Here is an 11,053-nt window from a genome sequence, read left to right on the forward strand (position 1 = left end):
CGCTCGTTTTTCTCCCCCGCCTCTCGGAGGCTGTCAGCGCAAAAATCAAGCGCCTCGAGGACCCCGACCCTCGTTTTCTCCGCTTCGCCTCACCTCACCCATCCATCGCTGACCACACCGACATTCTCTCTGCACCCGAGACGCGTGTGACGACGCTCCCTAACGGCCTCCGCATCGCTACGGAATCCACGCTCGCATCCCCCACTGCCACTGTGGGCGTCTGGATTGATGCCGGAAGCCGATTCGAGACTGACGAGACAAACGGTACCGCACATTTTCTAGAGCACATGATTTTCAAGGGAACGGCGGAGCGGACGGTGAGGCAGCTCGAGGAGGAGATCGAGAACATGGGGGGCCATCTTAATGCTTATACTTCTAGGGAGCAGACGACGTATTATGCAAAGGTGTTGGCGAAGGACGTGCCCAATGCACTCGAGATCCTGGCGGATATACTGCAGAACTCCAGCTTTGATGAATCTAGGATTAATCGGGAGCGAGATGTCATCCTTCGCGAGATGGAAGAGGTTTGCTTGAAACCCTTAACTAAGTGATTGTTTTAAGTGCTCTCTTATATGGTATTATTCATGCGAAATTGTATTTTCATAGCCAATCTATTTGTCAAATTACAAGTTTGTCACTTATATAAATCAAAACATAAACATAACAAAATAAAAGCAAACAAAAAATAAAAGTGATCCCAAACAACCCCTTAGCATATCAAACACAAAGCTAATCAACATGCTAGTTTCATATGATGATATTGGCAATACAATGCTGAAAGTGAGAGAACCATATTCTAAAGCATAATCATGAAGATTAATCTACCCATTCAATCACGAGATAAACTTCTAAATATTCAAACCAAGCAGATAAATAAGCAAGCATGTAAACCTAGATTACAAAGCAACGGATTCAACGAATTTATGTGATTTTACACCGAACTGGTATATGTTTAAGCACGTGCTTGCTTAGTATTCTATTAAGTCCTTCTTTCTGGAGGAGAACCCTACTTTCTTGTTCAGTGGCCAGCACAACTATCTTGATCTAACATGATTTCTAAGTACCTAACTTCATGGGTAAAAATCTATTAATTTATAGTAAAAATCTTTCCAAATTAGAAAGGTCTTCATAGATTTTGATTGTGTACAAGGTTAATGACAACAAACAATATCACAAAATCTCTATTGTAAGATTGTACCAAATATACAATGTAAACATCAATCGAACAAACTACGATAGATTGGTGGATTGATCACTTTAAAGGAAACTCTTGTTGATGAACACTTCGATCTTTTTCCAAAATGATCTAGACTTAAGCACAAATCATATATTTTTCATTGGTTATTTTGCTTTCTATTTAACTCAGAATTTATAACCAAGGGAAGCATGCAAATAAAAAAGTAATGTGTTTTCTTAGTTGCAAAATAAACAATAGTTTAAACTAGTCGTTATATAGCTGTTGGAGGTTGTTGCTCACCTTGGAAACCCTATTGTCCTTGCATAGCTTCGTATTAACTAGCTGCCTATTTTACAATTGTAGTTAACTTAATCATATAACATGATGTCTAATTAATTTTTAAACACTTTAAATATGTTATAAATACTTTATTTATAATACTTATTTATTTATATTCTTTTCTAATTAAAGTTTAATTATTATGCTTATCATCCTTGAGACTTTAGGTTAAGTAAAGTTCAATCTTTTCATCTCTAAAAATTCTAAACAAAGACATTACTTACTAGTTCATAGAATCCTCATTCACAATTTTTATCATGTTGAACTGCTCATCTTGAGCTCGTCTTCAGGTAGCAATAGCTATAAGCATGCTCAGTGCATAGGGTCATCATCATCATAGTTGATATTTGCTTCAATAATCAATACACACTTTGCAAATCATTAGATGCGCTTAACAAGATTTATTATAATCAAATCACTATTGAATCAATCATAAAACATATAGCCGTTTGGGATCACTTTATTTTTCATTTTTTATTTTTATTTTGTTTTATTTATGTTTTGATTTGTTTTAAAACACATTTGGTTGAACTAGTTATTTTTAAAAATACTTAAAACTTGTTTTGATTGTTTTCAAAAACAACTTCATTTGTTTTATAAAACAAAAAAATATGTATATAAAATTATACTAGCCAAACATATTTTTAAAATAGAAAGCAAAAAATAAAAATAATTACAGAAAACAAAAGTGATGCCAAACGGGCCCTAAAGGTGTAGTGAACAATAGCTTGTGATTGGACTATGATGTTGATTAAAGCAACATTATTTGAAACTTCTAGTGTCTAAATTGAGGTATGGAGGTCGTGATGTCTCTGTCATTTTTTATTATTAAATCATAAGGCTCTTTGTTCAAATGTGTCAATAGGTAATAGGCTTATCTGATTTTATGCCGATAAGGTGAATTTTTCCATGTATAAAACGGTGATGCACTATCAATATTATTCTGATGGAACGTGATTATTGCTACACATAAGATGAGTTTTTTCATCTTTATTCTTTTACTTTGCTTTTAGGTTGAAGGACAGGCAGAAGAAGTGATTTTCGACCATTTGCATGCGACTGCATTTCAGTACACTCCATTAGGGAGAACTATACTGGGATCTTCTCAGAACATCAAAACAATAACGAAAGATCATCTTAAGAACTACATATCAACACATTACACTGCTCCCAGAATGGTGAGAACTTCTTGGCGATCTTCTCCTTCATATTGAATTTTTCATATGATTCAGTTATGGTTAGAATCTTGTACTCTTTAGATACTATTAAGGAACTATGCTCAATTCAAACTAGCTTTTTAGGTCATTTCTGCTGCTGGTGCTGTAAAGCACGAGGAAATAGTTGAGCTCGTCAAGAAGCAGTTTACAAAGCTCTCAACAGATCCAGCTACAGCTTCTCAGTTGGTTGCACGAGAACCGGCATATTTTACAGGCTCTGAGGTGCAAAGGCTCAATTTCTCATATCCCTTGGCGTCTATTTTCACCACATGTTCTAACCAGTGATTTCTAAATTTTTTTATCAATTAAATATAGGTCCGGTTAATAGATGATGACCTTCCGCTTGCACAATTTGCTGTTGCTTTTGCTGGGGCATCATGGACAGATCCAGACTCTATTCCTTTGATGGTTATGCAGTCTATGCTTGGTTCTTGGAACAAAAGTTCTGGCGGTGGAAAGCATGCGGGGTTTGTTTTTAATTTATGCTTTTTTTTTGAAAGTGGCCTTATATGTATATTCAGTTTATCATTATTAGCATTATAATAACTATATTTAAATTTTATATTGGGTTATTGTTTCTTTGCTCTGTTAACAGCTCTGAGTTGGTTCAGCGTATTGCCATTAATGAAATTGCTGAGAGCGTCATGGCATTTAATACTAACTACAAGGATACTGGTCTTTTTGGTGTTTATGCAATGTGTAAGGTTAGTATTTTCTTTTTTATTCGGAATACCGCTTTCTGAATAATTCTATCTAGATTGCAGATTCTACGAGACGTGTTAAACTCCGCTCACTAGGTTGACTACTAAATTTCTATACAGGATGTGAAAATTTGTTGTTGCATTTTCCCTTTGCACAAACTTGTTTGATGGTATCTGAATTTATATTTTTTTTATATCTTATATTTTGATAATTCTTAAATTTTTTTCATTCGTCTGCTACAACAAATTATGATGTTATGATCTCGAAACCAGGCAGCTTACTTGTTTGAGAGTTTCATATATTCAAAACAGGGGTATAAACGAGCCAACTCTGAGCGAGCCCAGGATCGGCTCGTTAAAAATACAATTGTTTGTGCTTGACTCGTTAATATATCGAGCACAAAAAAATTTGTTCATATTAGGCTCGTTTGCTTAACGAGCTGAACATGAGTTGTTCGCGAACAAAAAAATTATTTTGACATCCCTAATCATGCAGCCGTAGGATTTTTAATTACAGGGGCGAGATTGAAATCTTATTATTTATATTAAACTATTCATATAAATAGAATTTAATATATTTTATCCTATTTTTTAATTCATTATAAACCGTTGCAGCCAATTAAATTATTTAAAAATAATATCCATCAAGTATATATTAATTTTAATTCATTATAAACCGTTGCAGCCTATTAAATTATTTAAAAATAATATCCATCAAGTATATATATATAATTATTTCGTTCCAAAAAGAGCCGAACACGAACGAACAAATCTTTGCTTAGCGAATGAATTGAACATGAGCTACTTAACGAGCTAAACACAAGTTGTTGGCGAACAACGAGCCGTTTTAACAACCCTAATTCAAAAGCATATTCATAAGCTTTTGTTTTCACATTTTTTTATATTAATTATTATTTTATTTTATTTTCTTTGTATGTGTGATACCTATATTTTATTAGCATATCAAGTTTCATACAAAACTTGTTTTAGAAGTATTAGAGCTTATTATTTTATTCAGTTGTTTAGTTGGCTTACGTTTAGATTCTAGAGTTGAAATATAGGCTATTAGGCATAACAATATTAGATGAGATCGTATGTGTATGGATGTGTGGGAATTAGGCTTTGATTAGTGTTGTAAACGAGTTGAGCTTGATCGAGCTCTGGCTTGGCGCATATCGGCTCATTCAAAATTAAATAGGTTTCGAAAATTCTCTAGACAGTGTGTTTGTGCTCGACTCGATTTACATATTCTCGTTTGTGTTCAACTCGTGTTCGGCTCGAAATTGACCCGTTTAAAACAATTATAAAAATAGTTGCAGGGTGTTGGATTCTAACTTGCACCATTTATTTGCAATAAAAAACTTAGAATCATACGAGCACTCGAAGTATGGTGATTTAAATCTAGATATATATATATATATATATATATAATTTTATTTTCTTAATTTGAGCTATTATGAGCCGAACATGATCAAACAAAGGGTTGGTTGTGTTTGACTTGCTTACTTAACGAAAGATTCAAACACAAGTTACTTAACGAGTTGAACACGAGTTATTCGCAAACAATGAGCTTTTTTGACAACCCTAGCTTTTTGATCTTATGAGCATCACTGAGCTTGCCTGAAGTCAGAAGTGGGGAGAGAGTTTCAAACTTTGTTTCAATATGGTCAAATTATATTGCAATCCTCGAAAAAGGCTAATGATATATGTTCAGTGATGTTTCAATATTAAGGTATATATATATATATATATCGATTTCTCATGAGTTTTTTGGCCCCATAATAAGAGCCCGCGCCATGTGCTTAAAATTCCAGAGCCCCCGCTCCACGGTGGAATCGAATTTTTGACCTGAGGGGACTCACAGTGACCCCACCACCAACAGGCTAAGGCTTGCGGCACACACACACACACACACACACACAACCACACACACACACACACACACACACACACACACACGCGCGCGCGCGCGCGCACGCAGATATATGAGAGAGAGAGGGGGGGACAAATCATTGTACAAAGGACATGTCACGGTATAGCTTGAATCATTATCACTTATTTAAACTAAATGTTGAACAATCTTCCATCAATAAATGTAGTAATATGCAGTCTCTACATGAAAGTGGATAATTACGGGTTAAAAAATGTACAATTTAGAATATATCACAAAAGCTTCCTTCTATGCATTGGGTTATGCCAAGATTGCCACATAATCTCCTTCCATGCTTTTCTCTGTCAGTTTCTATGCTTAGCGATGAAGAGTCCAATCTAGACGTGCATTTGACATTCATGGCTGGTTAATTATTTTATATTTATTACTTGATTTATGTTTTAGAGAATATCACAGTTTTATTTTAAATTTGTTTGGATTTATGAATTTAGATTTATGAATTTAGAGAGAAAATTTTGTTTATTGTTACTATTTTATTTAATTTTCGGGTCTATTTTCTAATGAATAAGACCTTGATGATTATGATGGGAAAATGAATATTATTGGCTTGATAAAATCACGGTATTCCCCACTGCTCACACCTATTCTCATCTCTCTCTCGTTCTCCCTCCCTCACATATTCCCCTCTGTTTTGCTAAAAACAGCCCTTTCACCACTGCAAAACTGCTGCAACTCAACAATATTTGTCCCATGTTACCCCCAACATCTAATTATACTATGCTCTTCTGCTCTCAAGATCCTCTCTCACCACAACTACACCATCCTTTGTCCTATCACATACCCAAAACCTCATGCGTTTAAGTCCTGCTACCAAGGAATTCTAGGAAACTGTGAACTGAAATCATTTAGCTAAATTTTCTAAACTTTCACAACTTCACTACATCATTAGCCTTTTTCGAGGATTGCAATGTTAATATTGCCCCAGTAGAGTCTAACGACTAGATTAGATTATCATTCTTGTGGCTTCTCCTAATCGGCTTTGATTGAATGGGTTCTATGATACATTCATGAAAAAGAAAAAAAATCCTAGTTTTATTGCTTTGTGAATTAATTTTACAAAATTTTCTTACCTTTCTCATTATTTCTGAATTTTTTATTTTTTATTTTTTTGAACTTCAATGATCTCATTTTTCACATAATGCTGTTGTTTCAGTATACTGTCAAACTGATTAGAGTTGATAGAGCTAACCCATTGGCTAACTGTAACTAAGGTGCTGATCATTTCATCCACTCACTTCTGACATGGATTGTTTATAAATTTTAATGCTCTAAGTTTCTGTGTTTTGATAATATTATTTACATGATCTCTTTTAATTGGGCATGCTTTGTGCCTTTTTTATTGCAGTAACATGAAAGCATTGCTCGCTTACGCATTCACTTGTATATTTGTCTGAAAATTGTCAGGCACAAGGCCTGTACTTTTTGTTATTTGGTTACACCTGCAGAAATAGTAATTTTATGCTCTGTTTTCCTTATACAGGCCGATTGTGTGGATGATTTGGCCTGGGCAATCATGCAAGAGATTAGCAAACTATCTTACCGAGTGTCAGAAGCTGATGTTATTCGTGCTCGTAATCAGGTTTGTTTCACTTCTGTAAATGCACACGTGATTCAGTTTTTGTTTCTTATATTTTCTCTCCCTTTGGAACACTGAATTATTGATGTCTGATTAATACGTTATACTTCTTCCTACTACTGTTTTAAAACATCATACAAGAATTGTTTTCTAAAAGCTGGCTATCGGAAGTCTAAGATTCTCCCCACCAGCTACCCCTAGCTCTGGAGTAACATAAAAAATCAAGATTCCTCGCATTGCCCCCAACAATATTTCACAAATATATACTTTATTCTCTAGGTTTTATTATATTTTTTTTCTTCTGAATATTTTTAAATTCTATATCGATAACAACCAACCAGATTAATCCTTAATGCTTATCTGGATACTGTTGTTAGCCTTTGGCAATTTGTCTCAGTGCTTTTCATTTTCTTTGGGTTATTATAATTGTTGTTTGCCTGCTCATATGGCACCGGTACACCTTCTGATTACTTTTTGTTATGGCTTTCATATTTGCTTTACATGTTCTTCTTATTAAGATATTAATTTTTGATAAAATCAAGTTTAGATTTATTGACTATTTGAAATTAAATTTGGTTGATTTTATGTCAGCTATATATCATTCTTGTGGATAAGATTAGCGAAAGAGTTAGGAAAAACTTGAATTATGGAGGTCTGCATTTGGATTCTAAAGGCCTTCATTTGAGTAGATCTAAAACTGAATAAATGGATTGTAATTTTAGTATTAGCTTTAGTGGCAGAGTTGTAACTACGGGCAATCAAATGATTAAAAGGTGTGAACGTTTTAGATATCTTGGGTCTATTATTCATTGTGACGGTAATATAGATTGGGTTGCCGATGTTATTAGTAGAATTCAGGTTGGTTGGTTGAAGTGAAGGAATGCATTAGGCCTATTGTGGGATAGAAAAGTACCACTTAAACTTAAAAAAGAAATTTATAAGATGTTGGTGAGACCTGCAATGTTTTATGACATAGAATATTGGCATTTAAAAGAGAAGCATAAAACCAAGTTAAATGTTGCTGAGATGAGAATGCTTAGATGGATGAGTGGCTTGACACTTGATGACCAAATGCGAAACGAATGTATCTGTGAAAGGGTTGGTGTAGCTTTAGTGGCAGACAAGATTAGAGAGAGTCGTCTTAGATGGTTTGGTCACATTAAATGTCGACCATATGATAATCCAGTTAGGAGAGTAGATGTTTTAGATTCGACTTATGTTAAGAAATGTAGAGGTAAATCTAAAAAGACATAGACATATTGTATAAAAAATGATCTTGATCTATTAGAATTAAACAAAAATTTGACACTCAATAGGACACAATGGAGAAAAAGGACTAATGTAGTTGACTCTCACTTAGTGGGATAAAGGCTTGTTTTTGTTGGTGTTGTGCCAGCTATATATCCCAGTATCGTAGAGACAATAAATTTATAAATCTATAATTTGATGCATTTATTAGATAATTTTGATTGAACACAAAATCTTATTCCCTTTTTCAGTCATGTGTGTGCACATTGGAGGTGTGATCTTCTTAATTGAAATACAAATGCTAATATTTAACTCTCTGAAAAATCATCTTACATTGAACCGAGACCATTTTTGATGATTTTTCTTTTTGACTTAATAGCTAAAGATCTTGTTTTTGTAAGTATTTCCTTCAAATTTATACTTTTGAGGCTCAAATTGTGGTGATTAATTTATAATTGCTTGCGAATTTTGTATCAATTGAACAGCTCCTTTTTTTCCGTATTTATTTGATCATTGATCAGCATTCTGTTATAATTATCATATTTATTGATTTTATAAAGAAATATATATATTCAGTGGTATATTATTTGCAATTCTAAGTCCCTTTAAGTAATTTTTATCTTTTTGCTTTATTATAGCTGTATTAGTAAACCTTACAATTTCCTAGATTAGAAATCCTTTTGCCGCCGCTGCTAGATTTATTAAAAGAAAGTTATTGCTTTGCTACCTTCATAGCCCTCTGTTGATACTGATGGGTTCTTTTTTTTATTTCATTTTAATATTATTTTTTTCTTACAGCTGAAATCCTCCTTACAACTGCATATTGATGGCACAAGTCCTGTTGCTGAGGATATTGGCCGTCAGGTGAAATCTCTTCCTTGTACCAGGATAGGATGAGCAGCTAAATTTTATTGGGTTTATGATAAACCAATGTTTAATATTATTTATGTAACTTAGCTTCCATTATTCACATTTTCAGCTACTGACTTACGGCCGAAGGATACCCGTTGCTGAGCTCTTTGCACGGATTGATGCAGTTGATCCTAGCACGGTAAAGAGAGTTGCTAACCGCTTCATCTTTGATCAGGTAATCATCTCATCATGTGTTTGTAATAGAACATTGACTGATTCTGATTTTCTAGGGCTTGAATAAATTTCTATTGTTGTTAAACTTGAAGAAGATTTTTATTTATTTATTTTTAAATATTAAAGTATCTTAGGTAGTATATATTGCATATATAATTCATTTCACTTTGAGGTCAACCATATTGGAGTTGAAATTTGTTTTTTGTTGGGAGCGGAACTCGCCGATTTAAAGTTTAGCTAATTTTTTAGCAATTTAAGAGTTATTATTATTAGGGACATTTTCACACATACTAATATATATATATATATATATGACCAGGGATATTATCCGAGCATCCAGCCACCCCTAATGGGCCTAATAATTTGAGTGTCACCTCCTTAAGGCAAACTGTGTCAGAGGGGATTCTAACCCCCATCCTAAGGGGCCTGTACCGTGGATGCCAATGACAAGCCAGGGAAAAAAATAAAGGGAGAGGAAAAAAAAAGAAATAAGTTATATTAATTAAAATTAAATTAATTAACTTAAGTATTTATCTATTTCCTCCTTCTGCCTTTTAGATCTTGCGGAAAGGAATAATCGTTTGCGGCTATGTTTGAAGTGAAAACAACACGATAGGCTTGTTAACCATTGATTCAAATTTTTCAGACTGTTTCGTACCATTGCTCCCTTGCAAGCATCTCCCAAAATTTTCTTCATGTTTTTTCGTTTCTCTTTTTTTTTGTTTTGTTGAGTGGAAATCACAATAAGCCGAAGGTTTCTTCTCTTGCAATCAACTCTCCATTCGCCTTCTTCTTATTTGAAAAGCCACACAACGGAACAGAAACTTGTTTACCTATTTCCTTAATGTTTCTTCTTCTTCACTAGTCGTACTTTCTCTTTGTTCTTTTTCGCTGAGTGCACACAACCTTCCCTTTCTCCGCCCTAGCCTGTGTGATTTCCTACTCCAAGCGTTGAAATCTTCCACCTCTATCTTTTTGCTTCCAGTACGCTTCTTCCTCCCTTTAAACCAAACACCCTAGCCTTCCTTTCTTCTTCCCTGATTCGACACACCTTCTTTGCCACTGTTTCACACCACTCCTTTCTTCTTACATGTTGTCTCACAATATCACTCTCATCTCAAACATGGATCCATTGAAGTTTTTGAAGATAAGACCAGCATTGACAGGTTGCTTGGCTTCTTGGGCAGTCCTGCTCTTGCAATTCATTATCACATATGTGCCTCAAAAAGAGTGAAATGACAAGTCCTAACAGATTTTCTTATTGCTAATCCCGTAACTACTTATTCTCCGCTCAACGATGATTTATCTGACAAGCAAGTTCTAATCATTCAAAAGAAAAAGAAGCTACAAATTTGGGAATTATATTTTGATGGAGCCTCTTTCATCAAACCCGCCCATCTTCCAGATCTTTCAAAGGCACGAGGTGGCATTGGTCTCATCTTTATGATACCAAAGGGAGGCATAATGAGATATTCATATGGACTAAGTGAGCCCCGGACTAATAATGAAACTAAATATGAAGCTCTGATAGCTGACATCGAGATGGTTATTGCGTTAAAAGTGGAAAATCATCACATTTTTTGTGCTTTACATATTGTTATAAATAAAGTGTTGGGTATCTATAAGCTAAATAAAGTTGAATTAGTTTTTTGTCATAAAAGAGCTACTCAGCTTATGAAACAAATCCGGCACGTTACATTAACCCTGGTGTCTCAAGCTCGAAACAGTAAAGCAAATTGTTTAGCTAAACTAGCTAAA

General features: G+C 34.3%; 1 protein-coding gene across 1 annotated transcript in view; it reads left to right on the forward strand.

Annotated features, from left to right (window-relative positions):
- LOC110026964 (probable mitochondrial-processing peptidase subunit beta, mitochondrial) overlaps positions 1–11,053 on the forward strand; it is a gene marked incomplete in the record, with an annotated part of 17,315 nt that overhangs the window by 219 nt on the left and 6,043 nt on the right. Inside the window, 8 exon segments of the mRNA XM_020728207.1 lie at positions 17–524; positions 2,530–2,694; positions 2,818–2,955; positions 3,049–3,200; positions 3,329–3,437; positions 6,866–6,964; positions 9,008–9,073; positions 9,189–9,296. Coding sequence (XP_020583866.1) covers positions 17–524; positions 2,530–2,694; positions 2,818–2,955; positions 3,049–3,200; positions 3,329–3,437; positions 6,866–6,964; positions 9,008–9,073; positions 9,189–9,296 — 1,345 coding nt within the window.

This window comes from Phalaenopsis equestris, unplaced genomic scaffold, assembly GCF_001263595.1.
Source record: "Phalaenopsis equestris unplaced genomic scaffold, ASM126359v1 Scaffold000408, whole genome shotgun sequence".
Taxonomy (NCBI): domain Eukaryota; kingdom Viridiplantae; phylum Streptophyta; class Magnoliopsida; order Asparagales; family Orchidaceae; genus Phalaenopsis; species Phalaenopsis equestris.